Source organism: Ambystoma mexicanum, chromosome 5p, assembly GCF_040938575.1.
Source record: "Ambystoma mexicanum isolate Mex_15411 chromosome 5p, UKY_AmexF1_1, whole genome shotgun sequence".
Taxonomy (NCBI): Eukaryota; Metazoa; Chordata; class Amphibia; order Caudata; family Ambystomatidae; genus Ambystoma; species Ambystoma mexicanum.
Genome location: NC_090930.1, coordinates 1157138328 through 1157155921, shown reverse-complemented (window position 1 = coordinate 1157155921; position 17594 = coordinate 1157138328). Strand labels below are relative to the sequence as shown.

General features: G+C 45.4%; 1 protein-coding gene across 1 annotated transcript in view; it reads right to left on the bottom strand.

Moving 5' to 3' along the window:
• The window catches only part of CARMIL1 (capping protein regulator and myosin 1 linker 1), a 1545633-nt gene extending 1536390 nt beyond the window's left edge, over positions 1-9243 (bottom strand). The window contains exons 1-2 of the mRNA XM_069613644.1: positions 8804-9243; positions 7255-7352 (exon numbers count right to left, since the gene is read on the bottom strand). Of these exons, the coding sequence (XP_069469745.1) occupies positions 7255-7352; positions 8804-8843 (138 nt within the window). The 5' untranslated portion in view covers positions 8844-9243. The remainder of the gene's footprint in view (positions 1-7254; positions 7353-8803) is intronic.
• Positions 9244-17594: the final 8351 nt, after the last annotated feature.

Here is a 17594-nt window from a genome sequence, read left to right as displayed (position 1 = left end):
CCTCTAACTTTGCCCTCTCTTGGCGAAACAGCACCAAACTTTGCATAACCATTCAAGGTCAGGTCTAAAATGACATCACAAAATGTCATGCAGTTTCTTTCATTTAGTGTTGCCAAAGTTATAATCATCCAAAAACTGCTTTTCACCGACCCTATAATGCAGAAATATTCATGGATGGCCCGGAACATCTCAGATGTTCACGTACTTTGTAGAAGAAAAACAGCCCGATTTTTTGGCTTTTTATGACCACATCCCATCCCATCCACATCCACATCACCCCTCAGTTCCCCAGAGATAGTTTCATTTGTTTGACATGTGTAATGTTGTGTTTTTAAAATATGTTTTGACCGAGATATGTCCGCGGACTAGGGGCAGTGTCTGCAAATTCAACATGGCGTTCGTTTCAAAAGTTTTGACGCACTTCATGTTTTTAACCGACAAATCCGCGGTCGCGTACGATGTCTGCAAATGTCCGTAAATGTCGCTGCTCTCGGATTGGTCCAGAGGCGTCGGCAGACCCCGAATCAGAAAGAGACCCAAATATCAAGAATTATTACCTACTTTTTCGCTGTTTTTGGGGAAACTGCTGGACGGATTTATGCCAAATTTAGAAACGCATGCTTTCAAAACCAAGTTGCCGCTCCTGGCGCAGATTTGGTGAAAATCCATCCAGCGGTTTGGGCTGTAGGTGCACGCAAAATGTTGTTTACATTGCGCCTTTGAGGACTTCCACACATTTTAGGACCACCACTAATAACTTTGCTCCCTCCTGGACGAAACCGCACCAAACTTCATAAAATCGTTTAGAGGGGGCCATATATGTATTTTGCAGAGTTTGGTGAGGATTCGTTCAGGGGAGCAAAGTTATAGTCTGCCCAAAAAGTGCTCTTTGTATAAGTTGAGCAACTTAACCATAACTACAGGGCCGCTAACGCTATATACATTAATTTCTAGCAATGTGTGGGATCCATATGAGTGCAACCACAAAGCATGATGGAATGCACTTTTTCTAATTATATATATATATTTACAAACACGCAAACAAGTAGCGGGTGCGCTACAAAGCGCGATATACCGTGTTTCTCTCTTTTTTCATAACTGCATGTCTAAATAAAACTGGAAATTTCGTTAGGATATCATCGTTGTATTCAGGTGAAGTGCTATTTAGAGATACATGTATAATGTTAGTGTGCACTGACGGAAACTTGCAGGTTCGGCAACTACAAAGAAAACAGTATACTTTTCTGCATTACAAAGGCGCTTTCCCTTTTTGTGGATTCTCTCTTTTTTTGTACACAAGCCTATCCTCCCTCACTATTTTCCAATTTAACACTTTAAATTTCTTCCTCATATTCGGTCAATCAGAACTTGCTGTGAACAAACATTTTGATGGTAAAGTATGATTGAACTAAAGTGTTAGCTACTTCATCTGATGGATATAAGAACCATTAGTAAAGCAATCAGCAAACTTGACCAGAAATCATTAACTCAGTTTTTAAACTTAAGAAATACGTGGTAAGAATGTATGTCTTTTATTCTGTACAGATATATTTAAGAGAACACACATTTAAACTATGCAACATTGCATGCAACCATTTTTATCTTAAAACCATGGTTAGAATGAACGAACAGTGGCATTACTGCACAAACAGTATTTCTGTGCACACTTGTGCTCAGGTCCAAATTAAAACGTGTTAAGTCAAACTGTGTTACTATACACAATACTAATGGCATGTAAAATTTAGGTTGCACGACCGTTGAGGAAGAAGGTGCAAAGAAAAGGGGTGTAAAGAAATGAAGAAAACCAATGGCACGTAAAGGAACAAAGAAGACGAGTAGCCGCACTCTCCAAATCGCATTATCAATTATCGATAAAGGGATGGCAGCAAGGAATGTTTTGATTTGCATGTTAAAGGAGTTTAAAGATTGTTAGCTTGTGCCCGGCCCAACGTCTTGCACTGTGTTTTTAAAAGAACTACACACTCAGTGCACACTGCAAGAAAGGTAGTGCACCGACTTTTACCTTGTCTTCCTTTATTCACACTTGCACTCTTATTATGAAAGAATTCACTGGTTCACATAAAAATCCATTATCAAACAATGACAAATCACATTCATGGGCAAAGAGGATGGGCCAATGGGTGAAGTGCTGTGCCTGAATAAATTACTATGAGCTCACAAATAGCAGAAAGATCTAATAAAACAGCTTAAATATCAGAACAGCACTATAGCCAATTGCATCAAATTACATGTTTCAACCCCCTTTCAAAGAATAGGGATTTTCATCTGTATTTTTAAAATCCAACATTTATAGTGACGGAAATTAAGAAATATTTGAATATTTTATTTGTATGTAGGATCCCAAAATAGATGCAACCCTCTGCAGACAAAGATGGCGAGAGTTACCAAGGCTTCTTCTCAAACTGCAGTGCACTTTTTGGGTAACTTTACACAAAAGGGGGATAGAGACAGTAAAACTACTTGAAACTTCTAGGAAAGTTAGGATTGTATTACACATGTTTGCTGAGAAGGCGACATTCCTCTATCTGCATGTTTAAGAAATTAAACTAACCAGCAATGTACCTGTGAATTTAAACTTCTATTCCTTGTCCACATGGGCTATATACAGGCAAAACTCGGTGTTAAAGTCCCCTGAACCTTCAGCATCCTCCCCTAAAACATTACAGGGCACGATTCATGGAACGTTTTCCTATGGGAGCATTATAAAACACTTCCATGAATCAAGCCCAACGTCTCAAAGATCACACCTTAAAATCCATAATGACTCCACAACATGCCCTGTCCAAGCCAGTGAGTAACTAATGCTGCATCATTTCTGCTCTACCTGGCTTTTTAAAGCAGCACTTTTTAATGTAATGGTGTGTGAATGTGTGCCGCAGCATTAAAGCAGCACTTTTTAATGTAATGGTGTGGGGATGTGTGCCGCAGCATCACTGACTTGAAGCTGCCCACGGCAGCGTTTGATACCATATCACCTTCAGACACACATCTCTACCATGAGAAGTACTACCACAGACTAAAGACACGCGTGCAGCAGTCCGTCCCATCCATTCAAAGCAATAAGAGTAGCACTGTCCCAGGAATTGATGATGTGAACTATTTTACCACAGAAATATGTAACATAGAATTAAAGCAATTCCGTTTTCTGCTAAGCTTTAAGTCAACAGAACAGCATCAGGTTAGCACAAACGTATTCAAAGTTGAAGGTAGGTGCAGGTTTCAAAGATGGAGGGTTGATACCAGTGTGAAAAAGGCCGAGGAAATCAGACACCACAGAAAGAGTGTATAGTAGCATACTTAACCAGATCACAGTCTTTTGGCTAATAAAAGGCATGGAAACAATGGACAAAAAAAACAATAAAAAGTTATGACTCACTGTTATGGGTGAAAATGAAATATAAGAGACCTTAGTATAGTCTGGGCCAAAGCTCTTTAGGGCACAAGTTGGGCCTGATTTACAAGTGTTTTACAATGACGCAATACAGTTGAAAAACGCGTTTTAAATCAGGCCCAATGTCTTAATTGCACCACTAGCGAAATCACATGCAAATTGCTACGCTGGGATACAGAATAATAATCCATCAGCCTTCCACTGTCTGAAAGACCTCAGCAGAGTACAAACCAATTACACAAACGTTGCTGCAGAAAGTCTCTTTTACAGATTATCTGGAGGCTGTGCATGGACACTGGGCACCACAGGTTGTGGTTAAATGTGCGACTACGCAGAATAGAAATCACAGGCAAATACCTTCTGCCTCACTGCTTTGTACGGCCGATTGTAGCATTTCTAAACGTGTTAACATTGAAAGCATAAGATCAAATAAGAGTCCACGCAATGATGCTCAGATTGACTACAAGAGCACAAACAAATGAGGCATTGTACAAGCGCACACACACACACAATTGAGGCATTGTTATAGAGTGACGGTGAAGGGGCACGGGGTTGCAAAACTCCTAAGAGCCATTGTCTACACAAATGTAAGAAGGAGCAGATAGAAATCTATATGACGGGTGAGGTTGGCCAGCTGGTGCACACAGGATAAAGTAGAGCATGGTCGTGAACCTAGGGGGTTTCAGTCAGTAGCATGGAACAATCATGAGTCCGACAACGGAGAAGCAGCTTGTGCTGGTTTACATGGCTGTGTAGTTTGATTTGGGGCTAATACGGTTGTGAGACAAATCAAGAGGGATTGGGGATGACAATCAAATTGCTAAATACGTCTACTAGCCGGAAAGAGGGAGAAAGGACCAGTCTAAACTGTCAGATTGAGGTTTATACTCACACCCAGGCAACAGGTACGTACAGCCAGCCAGCGGCATACTCAAGTTTACTGACTTTATGATTCTCAGCTATGCTCACAAGACCTTCCGGCGCAAAATCACCCACTGTTTACAATACAGAGTCCAGGAGCAGGGGTTCTCCATTTAGGGCTTGGTGCTCTGTAAAAGCCTCACTACCAGCGTAAGCTTCCAGAATAATAGATACTAGCGTCAGAAGATTCTGTAAAATCACATTTTCGGAATGGCATTCAATATCTACACCTCATCAAGCAACCACACGCAGCAGAGTGCTGTAGGAAGACCCACACGAACTGAGATCAAGTAACACAACCTCTGCAATAGGGATTGGGCAAACACAGTTGTGTAAAAGGTGCATTGATCTAAGCGTTTCTCCATCAACTTGTAATATAGTTTTATAAAATTCCCCCAATTGTTATGAGGAACTCATAATAAAAAAAAATATGCAGCAATGTAACTGGGCCGTGTAGGGCTACTGACTCGGCAAATTAGACTGTGCCACAGATTTCAGTGCTACTTCGGAGGGCAACTTTGAGGACACAGTCAGGTTGAAACGAGAAAATCATTCAGTGGAACAATTTGAGGGTTCCTTGGGGTGACAAGGAGCAAGTGCCCTAACTCCTTCCCTTTCCTTCATTCCACGCGGAGACTGCCACTCCAAATATATAATGCAATGAAATCCAGGGGAGATGTGAGGTGCTCAGCCATGAGAATAGCTAGCCTGTCTCCCAGTGAGGTAGTAAGAAGGGGCGCTCTTTCTTTCAGCAGAAGTAGCGTGGCTTCTCTCAGACTGAACATGTGCATAAGACCTGCCCTGCTTCCACAATAAATACGACAGTAGGCCATAATATGCACCTGTCCATCCTGCCACTTTAAAAGGTAAGCAGTAGTCGGCTCCTCAAGGAAGTTTGCAGTTCGATGCTTCTTCTCAGTGCATGGGTTTGAAGTAGACAGACCAGTGCACTAAATCAGCAGCAACATGCCATCCCACTTGATAACGTCTTCCTTACAAGTCACTGGGCTGAACGCCTGCATAGCCCCATTCCTTTTTATACTTCCAATCAGCTTCCCTCCCTAATATACAAAATATGATTTTAATTGAATGGCTGGTGAAATTTTCCACTGATGTCCTGTACATATTTTCTCGGAGCGGGCTGGTGCAACCAGGCATAGAGAGGGAACCCACGCCAATCAAGGGGAGTTAAGTAGTGTCCTCCCCTGAGAATGTATTTTTAATTATGGGTTGAACTGCTACATTTTACAGCACACGTTCTGTGAAAAACTGGGTAAAAAAAATCCACGCTTTTTATAATCAGATGGGTAACAAGAAAATATCCAATAGATACCAACAGTGCACTGGAGCATTTGCACAATATCTGTACCCATAATATTTCAGCATTGCCATTGTAAAACACTTTCATGATCTTCTGCACACAATATATGCCAGTATGTCCAAAATACACGTCATAATGCCTGTGCCCACAATGAATGTTTCTACAGTGCCAATGAAAAGTACATGTTTATGATGCCGGTGCTCACCATATATGCAAGAAGTGCCACTGTAAAGTACATGGTCATGAAGTCGGAAACCAGACTATAAATACCACATGTAATAATGGCTCTGCTTATTATGAGGCAGCATTACCATTTGAAATCCTTTTCATTCAGGCTAAGCCCAATATTTGCAGGCAATGCACTTCAAATATATCTTGCAGCCAGTGCCAAATAAGCCAGACATTACATTGTAAAACCCATTCTGATAGTGCCAGTACCAGCAGTCACACACACGCATGTATGCATGTGCTCACATCCACACACCAGCACACAACATGCACACAGGTTTTTTTCACATTTAACATTTTCTGCCACCTGGCCCCTCAGACTGCCTGGATAATCTTCATCAGTCCTCATACATCGACAGGAGAAATTAAATCAAGATGAGGACAGCTCAGGTGAAGCCCTCTGGGGTGTGGTTCGAATACCATTGGCACCCTCTTCCAGGGTGCCAATGGTATTCGAACAAAATACTGCAACAGTCAACTAATGTCCCAAGTACCCCAGAGAGGAATTCCTCTGTGTAATCCCTTTGCCAGGCAAATACAAATACGGCTTTGTTCAAGTGGAGCAGTGTTTTCTGCACACAGACCCTTAAAGTTGTCTTTTCTTTATCAAGAATCACAAACTTCCCGCTATGTGCCAGGCCACATTGTGGAGCAGATGAAGCATACAACATCTATGGAAGTCAACCAACTTGATACAAGCAACTCTGCTCTTGCCTCCAATGAACTGAAATATCACATCTAGTTACAGCTGTGTTGCCAGCTTTCATCTGTGTTACCAAAATGCACTGGAATTGCATCCTCAAGTATCTGGGCTACCACGACACTCATTTGGTCTAGTGGCAGACCATAGATTTAAGGAAGAGTTTGGACACAACATAAAATTAGCGCCATACCAAAACAGCAGATGGAGGTAGAGTGATCAAACCATCAAGAGCATCTGTAACAAAACACCAAACTGCATCACAAATAGAACACAACCAAGCACAAAAACAAGGGAAATATGTATATCTGCATATGTTACGTTGCTCCAGGTAATTCAGACATGGCACTCTAGCGAGTGCCTCTCTATGTACTGACAATAGTAAAACAGGACTAGATCAGTGATGAAGAAACAAGAGCAAAATGCCTAACCCCTTACTCAATTACACATTTTTCCTGCCCCCTCTATTAATTGTAAAAGTCCTGCTTCCTTATTCGACATTCCAAACAATTGAAAAAAATTGATAAGTTCTCAAAAATATAACTTGAAGCAACCCCTTGATACTTTTGATACACTCGGTGCTACCTCCATTGAAACACGGTTTTGTGGAAAAAGCACAGTCAATGTCAGCCAACATTATTATGCATAGTATGCTATATGCAAAGGACTTACCAACACTTTGTTTTCCACTTTGTCACCTTTGACCTCTAGTTTTATTTTCTTCCTCACTGCAATCTTGATCTTCCGGCCAATAACGTCCCTGACACTTTCTAGAAACACAAGAAGGTGCACGTCAAAGACACCAGGGGACTGGACACTTGCCACCATACATAAAACACAGGGCCGGATCATAAATATTGCACTGGTAACAAACACTTTTGCACCAGTGACGGGCAATGTTGCAACAATATTTGCACTGAACAAAAAGTGCACAATATAGTTGTTGCACTTGCGAGTCAGTGAATTCATAGCTGCACTGGTGATTCACCAAGTGTGATTCTATTTGTGCATTAGTATGTCCGTGCAAATATCAGTGCAAAATTGCCACTGAGGTGGGCAAAATTGACCGTCAACCAGGCTTACTTTCCTGTCACTCTTATTTTATGTGAACCAGGCCACAGACTCTACAGCAACATTATTTAACTGGGCTTGTTCCAACAAATCCTTTGCCCAAAGCACTTCCTGGTTCTTTGAGGTAATCCAAAGCAACTGGCGGGACCACATAGCAGAGAGGCAGTGTGTGCACAGGCTGCCAGGGTCATATCAGCGTGCGCAGGGCAGAGAATGAACTGTCAAGTGACCCCAGGCCATTTGTTACACCTTCAGCCAGTGATGTTATTTTGGAAGTATTATGCATGCCAAGACCTACATGCCCAAGCTTGAATGGAAACATTAAACTGCAAGCCCCAACATTCAATGTGGTCTTTGCTGAAAGGCTACGGCAGGCTGGAGGTACAAGGCAAGACATGGGGACCCCACGGCAATTACATCACCTACAAATACTGCATATGACCATAATGTTTTAGGGTTATGAGTGACGTTTGATTATGTACAGTACAGCGATATGTTGCCCTCAAGACATCTGCGAGCTTCCCATTCAGTCGGCTTCCTATTGCTTACCGTGTTGCTTTCTCCGTTACCACCCTAGGAGTACCAGAATGCGACCGGTTTCAGAAAACATATATGTTCCTGTAACGTATACGAGCAGATGTCGGACAACCACATAATAAGCAGTGTAAAATCATAATGATGAAATCCACGGGGTCCTTTAAACACACCCTCTTGTTAAACGAAACCCGCTTGGCGCAAGCCTCCATGTGGACCCAGAAATGAACCTGCTGGCTGGGCATGTTCAAAGGGTGCCAGGTAAAGCGGGCGCACCCTGCGCCCTTTGATCTCAGCCTGGCCATGTGTGGTGCGTATGAACATGAAGTTGCTCGACCCACCCCTGTGCTAAATGGCCAGAGACCGCCAGTCCCCTATGGGTGGCTTCGCAGCGAAAAGCAAATCTCCCGTAATCCCCACAACAAATCCCAAACGGCACAAGGAGCGGCAATGTAGATGGCAGCACACACCCTGCCTCGCCCCCCAACCTCCCGGCTGCTGCCACGGTCAGCACTCAATGCACTGGCCATGTCCTATCAACTTCAAACCAATGGCAGCCCCGGTCCAGGTGACACATTTACAGCAAGAGCAACAACAAAAAAGCCGCAAACCTTACCCAGTAACTCTTTGGGAATATCCGAGCTGTCTTCCGTCATTTTGCTCGCCTTTTTTCGCCTGCTGGCTAGGTTTTCAAAATGTTTTTATTTTTTGACAGGCTAAAAAAAAAAGACAGTGCGGGTGCCGGGTGTAAATCTGTCTGTGGCGAGGGGCTATTTTGTCTTGAGGTGGCTCCTCCTCGGCTCCTCCATGCTGCTGGCGGTGGTGGTGGTGTTTTGGCTGAAGCCTTTCGGTGTGTTCCAGTTGGGAAACAGCAGCGAGCATTGGCTGCCAGAGGAGCGGGGGAGGCGGGCTCTGGTAGGAAGAGAGGGGGAGGGGGCAAGCAGCGAGCACTAGCAACTCTCTTCCCTGTGTGCGAGTACAGCAGCACGGTGGCCGTTTCTGCTTCCCTCCCTCGCTTGCATGTGCAGGCCGGGGCTTGCCTCGCTGCTCCCTTCCCGGGCTCAGCAGCACACCTTAGGAGCTGCCTCCCGCCGCCACTCGCAGGCACAACAACGTTCCCTAACGCCCCCACCCCTGCCAGCACGGTCCTCCACAGATGACTCTCTGAGCCCCATCGCCCCCCCAATGATTTGTTTTTAAAAAATACATTAAAAAAAAGTGCGTCTTCCCTCACAGGTTGGTTGCGTCGATTATACTCCGCCGGTGTATTGAGTTCATTGCACCGTTCGATAGGGAAAGAAAACGGTCTGGAATTCACTCAGCAATCCGTGGGTAAGAAAGGTCAATGGAGATGGCAGTCTAACCCTCTCATGGCTTTGAATACAGGCACCTGTACCATTTTTTATTTCTCGCCTGCATTGCTCTGCAGGGGGGCAATCGTTCAGAAAACGGTGTGTGTTGCTGTTGGCTTATCGTGCGTCTTTTGACCAGCGGTTTAGTATAACTGGTAGGTCTTTATTTACACACTTGCCTTGCTAAACAAATATGGGTTAACACCGCTCTTCGAGGAACACCTGACGGCGGCACGTGGTTTTTTTTCTCTCTCTCCAATTGGAGACATTTTCGTCCCTCTATCTTGTGGTTTTTCTGGTTTTGTATTCCGTGTTTACATTTGGCAGACTATCCACTCACTGTGAGGGCTGTTTCCTCTGCTGCACCCACCTATGCGCCCCTTGCTGACAGTGACCAGTCGGAGGCGTTGCCTCTATTTGTTTCATCGAAAGGGAGCGTGTTCCAGCCCAAAACAAATCCCACGCCAGCCCCTCCTTGACAGAACCCATCAACTGCAAATCAATGTCAACCACCAGCCTCTGAAGGGAAAAGAGAGCAGGGCCGTGCCATCTGCTGGTATAAATACGGAAGAGGTTTGCCCTGCTTGTGTTTGCAGTTTTTTTTCCTAGTCCTCGCCTCACACTCGGGCTGCAGTATATTTAAAATTACGAACAGATGGACGGAGACGAAAGTGTGTGCTGAGATGAAAACAAACGGCAAAATAGGATTTTCAGGAACTTGGTCTATGCTTTTTAGTAACACTGTTAAATGAGATGAACAACCGGTGATGTCGGGATACAACCCCCACCTGTGTAAAGGATACTATTTTTCAAATTTTCAAACCGTGTCTTATGTATTACCTACATGAACCTCTTCCTCGTCCCAGTTTTTACTTTTGAGGCCCAGCCCGCACGGACAGGAATCCTTTAACAATCTAGATTGTTCAGCCACTCCACAAGAGGTTTAATAGGTCTCTTTCCAATTCCCCCCCCCCCAGTTATTCTGAACAGAGACCTCTCCCCTCCATTCTTGGCTTTAATAAGCCTGGAAGTGGCATAGTGTGTCGAATTGTTAGTGAGTAGGTAGGTGTATGCAGCAAATGACCACTTCCTAACCCATACATCGCATGCATATGTAATAACAGACCCATAAACAAGGTAAGGTGGGAAAAGAAAGGCTGTTAAGCTTTATTACACCAAACAAAATACTCTTTAATAAAAAGCACTGATAATAAACAACGTGGGATATGATTATGGAAAACGTTGGATCTGGTTAGCGGGGGCCCTGCCCCATCGTAGGGCCAACTCGAGGCTGATCCTGCCTTTTCTTGTGATTTTGTTTGGGTTTTAGAGCCCTTATTTGGCCATTTTTGGGCGGGTATGTTGGCTTTTTCCTGCACTTCGTGTACTCTTCTTTCTGCTGCTCTTGCCGGGCTGAGGCGGGAAATATGAAGCGGGTGCCTTTGCCACTATTAGCCTGAGGGTAGATAGACACCTCATTGTGTTAGTTGGGAGACCAGTGGCCCCAACCAGTCCAGTTGGTGGCCATCCTTTGGTCTCCTTTGTTGTGAGGGCCTGTGTGGCCCTTATCAGGTAAGTTTTGCCTGCACGAGCTCCTTCCCCTGGGCTCTGGCGCCATAGAGTCTGATGTGTTCCTTTGTTTTGTCCCGGTCACCTCCCTGCACACATTGGTGCGAACAAAATGGGCCATTTGGCTGCCCCCTTTCACTTTGTCATGAAGGAGGCACTTCCTCCCTTCATTTCCACAGCCTGGCTTATGTGTCTGGGCCTTCCACCTCTGTTTCCCAGTGTGAGGAGCACTGATTCTAGGCAGTGCGTGTACCCTCCCCTGCATATGGGCGATGGCAGTATACAGTTGCTTCTTGGGCTCCGTGCTGGGCAAGGAGGCCTGGTTGATGATGGATTCAGAGCCTCCAAGTTTTCTTGCAGTCATGTGTCATGCTGGCAGAAAGCGTTCTTGCAAGCACAAGGATGTGGACCTGGTCTTTGAGGAAGAGTAAGATACTTCTGCGCCTTCCATAGTCCTTGTTTGGAAGAAGTGGAGGCATAGGAAGAGTTACTGTGCTTCAGAAACAAGGCCGCAGAAGATAGTCCTATGGACACTGAAGAAAGTCAGAGGGCATTGGCGAGGGCCAAGTGAGTGAGGGTGTTGTCCCCGTCCTCCTCTCAGTTGTCCCCTTTAACTACTTAGTCGACCAGTGGGTCTGACGAGTTCGAGGGGGACTGTGACCACAGAAGCAAATATTTGAATGAGGACGAACTGGGAAGGTGCTCTATTGTAGATTTTGTGTGGTATGCCCCCTCGGGAGGTTCCTGGGTCAGGGGATGACCCTAGAGTCTGTCAGTTTAAGAAGGCACCCAAATTGGGGTTGCCTCTTATTCAGGATATTGAGGACACGGTTTTGTTAGAATGGTAAAACCCAGAGTGGATTTCCATAGTACGCTTTATATCCATGCTGTATCCGTTGGCAGGGGAGGACACCTCTTTGCCAGAAGGTGTAAATATTGAGCCAATTTTGGCCAGCTTGTCATATGATAGCTCATTTATATAGCTCCTATACACCATGTGTTTCAAAGCGTTTCAAGGCAAGGGAGGGAACAATGGAAAATACAATGACATTCTTACAGGCCATGAACAGTAAGGATGTGAAATTAACTATCGTACTCGGCCTGATGACATTTCAGATAGTGCAAGAGCTAAGACATGGATAAGGAAGGGAGGGGGAGAGTGGGAAGGAAATGGAAACAGACAGGCGACTACCGTAATAGGCCTCATGACATTTCTGGTAGCGCCTGAGAAAAACAAAAGGTGAGGAAGAGGGGTGCAGAAAGGGAGGGGAGGAACAAAACAAGCGACTATCGTACTAGGACTGACAACGTTTCAGATAGTGCTGGAGGGAGGGAACAGTGAGGGGATGGGGGAGCGACAGACGAGGTTGCTATCATACTAGGTCAAGGGACAATTCTGATAGAGTAAGTGCATAGAAGAAAGTAAGGGGAGGATATAGGAAAAGGGGGAGGGGAGGAGAGAACAGAGAGTAAGCAGTCAAAAAGAGTGGAGAAGCAAGAGGGGAGAGTGAATACAATAGCAGAAGTCAGTAGTAACACATAATGTTGCAAGCCAGGATACAAGATGAAGATGGGAACAGCATGATTCAGGGCCACCATGAGTACAAGATGCAAAGGAAGTCCAGCATGAGAGTTGAGAAAGGGTTACGCACCGTGAATCAATGAAGTCCATAAAGGTCAAATCCAGTATTGGCCACAAGACGGTGATGGTGAAACCAAAATGTATCAGGACAGACTCCTGTGTTCGTGAGGGAGGCACAGGGGGACCAGAGGGGTTGGGGATGGCCTGTGGGGACAGACGGTGTAAACACATGTTGGTGCATGCTTACCTGCTGTTTTAGCAGGGGGTCGGACCCTGGATCCTCCTGGTCCGAACAGCTCCAAACAGGAATTGCCCTTTTATTTGACTGCCCTTCGCTTTGGACGCCTGGGTGAGAGACGCCCTTGATCTAAGAGTTAAGAGCAGGAAGGAAGAGGCAGGGCTAAGAAGGTGGGTGGTGCTTAGGCCAGGTGACCTAGATCCACTTACACCTGCTCCCCACCTGCAAAGGAAAATAGGCTGGAGGGCTCCTTAAGTAGGGAAAAGAGCAGCAAGTAGGAAGGCACCAGGTGGGCGGGGCTTAGGCCAGGTGACCTAGATCCACTTGCACCTGCTCCCCAACTGCAAAGGAAAGAGGCTGGAAGGCTCCTTAAATAGGGAAAAGAGCGGCAAGTAGGAAGGCATTGTTGATCCTCTATGGTTGTGGAGGAAGCAGCAATGCGTGATCCAGTTGAGAAGAAGGCAGAGACAGTTTTTAAGAAGTCCTACATCAGGACACTTCTGGCTCTGAGAACAGATACATATGCTTCATATGATTCCCAGATTGTGTTGGGGTGGTTTTCAGAGACTGGACCCCGCAATTGCGGAGGGAGCTGATTGTGCGTCTATTCAGAGGGCATACACCTTCTGGGTCCATTCTTGCTGCTTCTCGCCTTTATTGGGGTAAGGACGGCGGCTATGACAGTGGGGGCTGTTGCATCTGGCAGGAGACGCCTCCATCTCAGAGATTGACGCTCAGAGGGTTCCCAGAAGGCAACACCTTAAAACTTCTTTTGAGGGGGGCACATTGGTGACATGCTGGAAGGGAAGGTTCACTAGGTTTTTAAGTTGGACAAGCGCCCTTATAAACTCGGGCATACAGACAAGCTGTTTCATTCCCAATGACCTGGGGTTTTACGCAGACCTGGATTTTCCTCACATTCTTGGCTGTGATGGACGAGGAAAGGGAAGGTGGATCGGCGGTTCTCCAAGATCTGTCTTCAGCAAGAAGGGCAGAAGTCCTGGCAGTCGATGGAGGCCATTAGAGGGTCAACTGCATTATTTCTATGACGTTTGGGAAGTTGTTTTGTTGAATGTCTAGGACTATCGCGTGGGGAAACTGGGTTACAAAATAGGTGTTCTAACCCCTTCTTCATGCACCCTGGATCAGTTTGGTGCCCCTGTGTTACGGTCACCTTGTCTCTGTGGGAGCGTCTGGAGCCTCGGCACAGATATCAGCTGTGCGTGCGCTGGCTGCCTGGTCTACCTTGGGGTCAGCTCCTAAAATGAGGGAATAGTTAATTTTTGCCAGTATCTTCCTCTTCCCACCTTTCCCCGTGTCTCATGGCCTTCCCCCTGGGGTTCTGTTCACCTTGTAATATTTGTAGGCAAGCTCTCCGTCCTGCTTCTTCTTAGCAGGGGCGCAATGTGCTTCCGTGTTTGTGGAACCAAGTTATGTCACTGGTTCACTGGTTTTAAATTTCCAAGCCCAGGTCAGCTGCAGCGTTGGTTTTTTTCCTGTAATGTCTCTGCTCTTGCGTGGTCTGTTATTGTTCCTTTGCCAACCCCTTACTTGGGATGGGACAGTCTTTCTGCGGTGTTGGTGCCTCCTTAGCACGTGTGCAGATGATAATTGCAAGTGTGAGCAGCATTTGTGTGCAAGCGAACCCCACTGAAGATATGTCTTTAACTCTCGTGCTGGTGTCTTGAGTATCACGTAGTGCTAATGCAGGCGTAGGATGACTTCTGTCATTAGATTGCGCTGCATTCCATGTGCTGTGTTTTAATGTCGGAAGACCCGACTTACTTGTTCTCTTGTTCTTCTGCAGGTGCCAGATGACTGAGGAGCAGCGTTCGAAGTTGACGAGGCAGCCGCGATGACGGGGGACTGACCTGGTGCTGCGGATGACAGGAAGAACACTGTGGTACACGAGCCAGGAAAACAGGAAAGAAGTTCCAGGTAAGTGAAGTGTTGCTGCGCCGAGGTCGCTCGTGCTTATTGCAGCAAATAACTGTTTCTTCTTTTCTTGCAGGTTGCCGGAAGACGGTGAGCGTCGCGCTGCTTTAAGCAGAATAACGCGAAGCAGGGTTGAATGCATGGGTGGGGCTTATATAGCCACCACACCCATAAGCTAGTCCGCATGTAGAAAAACACGATGACCCATTACTCCACCATGTTGGAGGAACAGGAAGTTACTAATTCTTATGCATCACCCGCTCGAGACTACCTACCAAAGGATTGGGACTGTAGTGGTGGAATCTTAAATTTCCCTGCATCTATTTCACAAGACTACTGGATTTAGCAGGCACCCTTGTACCGGTCGGGAGGTCCTTGAATTTCTTTATTTCTGTTTTTTTTTCTTTTATCGTCTGGCACAGTTCCTGATCTGTTCTTATCCTCCCGTTTTCCTAGACCTGTTTCTTTGAACTTCCTCCTGTGATTCATTTATTCAGCATTCACCAGAAGTTCCAATCAGGTACTTTGGGTTTCTTATCTTGGTGAGGGAGGTCCTTAATGTGTACTATACCTGACCTCTTCCTTGTTTCTCCCCCGTTTAGGAGCCTTGCTGTCTGCTCCAGCTCTCCTGCTCCCTAGGTATCTCGTGCACCTCTATTCAGAAGGTGACAAGACAGCAATGAGTACGCCCACAGACCCAACTTTCCTGCAGTGAATGGATCTTGCAACCAATCACTGACAACTGTCCTTCCACAACAATACTACCCCAACATTCTGGCACAATAATCGTGCTGTTTTGTTTCTTAATAGTCTATATTTTTTTTTTTTACATAGTACATAAAAACCAAGGGTGCTCTTTAGCTCGGAAGTCACTTACACTATTATAACATAGGCAGCTTAGCTACAAAAGAGAACATTAACTTGGCTGTTTTTTCTTAGTAATTCTCAATGCAAACCAACATCCTTCGTATACTTCAAATCTATGCCACATATTCTCGGCAACAGTATGCAACTCATGTTTAAGCTGTCATAACTTGTCGGCTTCCATATCTCTTATTATTTTACTCAGTAACGGACAATTCAGTACATTTTATTTTCTCTAACATCAGCAAGTTTTGACACCAGAGAAAAACTCAGAATGAACCCTTTTCTTGATTTTCTCTGACAGGATTGACAAATATTGTCAGAGCAAATCTACATCATATGTTTTATTTAATATAACCTTCTTAATCTCAAAACATTTCTATTCTTAATGTAGAGTATGGTAGGGTTTTAGTATGGCCATGTATGAAAAATACAGAGTGTAATGCTGAACTACTAATCTGTAGGGTTGGGTTAGGGATGGGTCTATGAGAATAACCATGTTTTGCGGAAGATCCAGTATGATTCTTCTGCTCTGAGGGCATGTGGGAGTGAGTTCCAGTATTTGGCAGCCAATACTGGAAAACTGGATCCTCCTGCTTTGGTACGTTTGAACTTCGGTTTGCTTAGCGTATGGTAGTGTTGGGCTCTGGTGGGCCTAGTGGATTGTACTTTAATGTTGTGTACTGGGTACGAGGGGCCGTATTAGAAATACACTTGTGGGTAATGGAGGGTCTTGAACAGAATCTGGGCCTTAATGGCTAGCCAGTGGGCAGTTCTCCGGCCGTTGAGATGTGTTCAGAGCGTGGGATGTTGACAAACGCGCATAGTGTTTTGTTCTGGATAGTTTGGAGTCTTTTTAGGTTGTGGGTAGATGTGCCTGCGAAGAGGGCATTGCACTAGTTGGGCCTCAAGCCAATCACAGCCCGGGCGATAGGCAGTTGTCCCTGGGGAGGAAAGGCCTAGCTGCGTTGAGCAATTTGGTTGAATAAGCTACGGCCAGTGGTTGAAGTGTACGAAAGGTAGTAGTGGAGCTATGTTCCCTACTGACCTGCCCTCGCTCGCAACAAACCCCATCGCAGCGCCACCTTGCACACACAATGCAAACCCCCAAACAAATGTGCCTGCTATTTAAAGGAACGTTCAGTACAGTGCACTGAAAGTGCAAGTTTCAACTGCTTCCTACACTTTTATTTTACAATGAAACTATTCCGGAATGGTTTCTTTTTAAAGTTTAATTAAAAAAAGTAGAGGAGCACCGCTCCCACCCACTTGGACCACTGGCTATGGCAGAAGATATTTCCCTTACTTGTTGGGTCATGGAGAGAGTGGCGTCGAGGTAGACTAATGTTTTTACCGAGGGGGAGACTGTTATTAGTGATCTGTCGATGTTAAATGAAGTGTATTGCGAGTCAAGGGCTTTTAAGGCAGCTGCCGGGTCGACGATGAGGAGCTTGTTCTCTTCATCGTTGAGACAGAGGCTGTGGGCCGCCATCCAGGCTTGGATAGTGGCGTAGGTGGTGCTGAGGGCGGTGGAGTCTTTGTGGTATGGGCCTGTGAGTGGGAGGAGAATTTGCATGTCATCAGCATAGTTAGTGTAGGCTATGCTGAGCGAGTCAAGGAGGTCCAAGAGGGGCTTTGTGAAGATGTTGTAGAGTGTGGGTGAGACACATGATCCCTGTGGGACTCTGCAGCTGATGGTGGATGGAGTGGCACAGGCGTTGTAGAAGAACTTCATTACTCTTCCTTTGAGGAAGGAGGAGATCAGGCAGCAGTTTCATGGGAGAAGGCAGCCGATGAGGTTAAGTGGCGGCATTGGATGTTGTGGTCCACTAAATCAAAAGCTGCAGATAAGTTGAGGAGGAGAAGC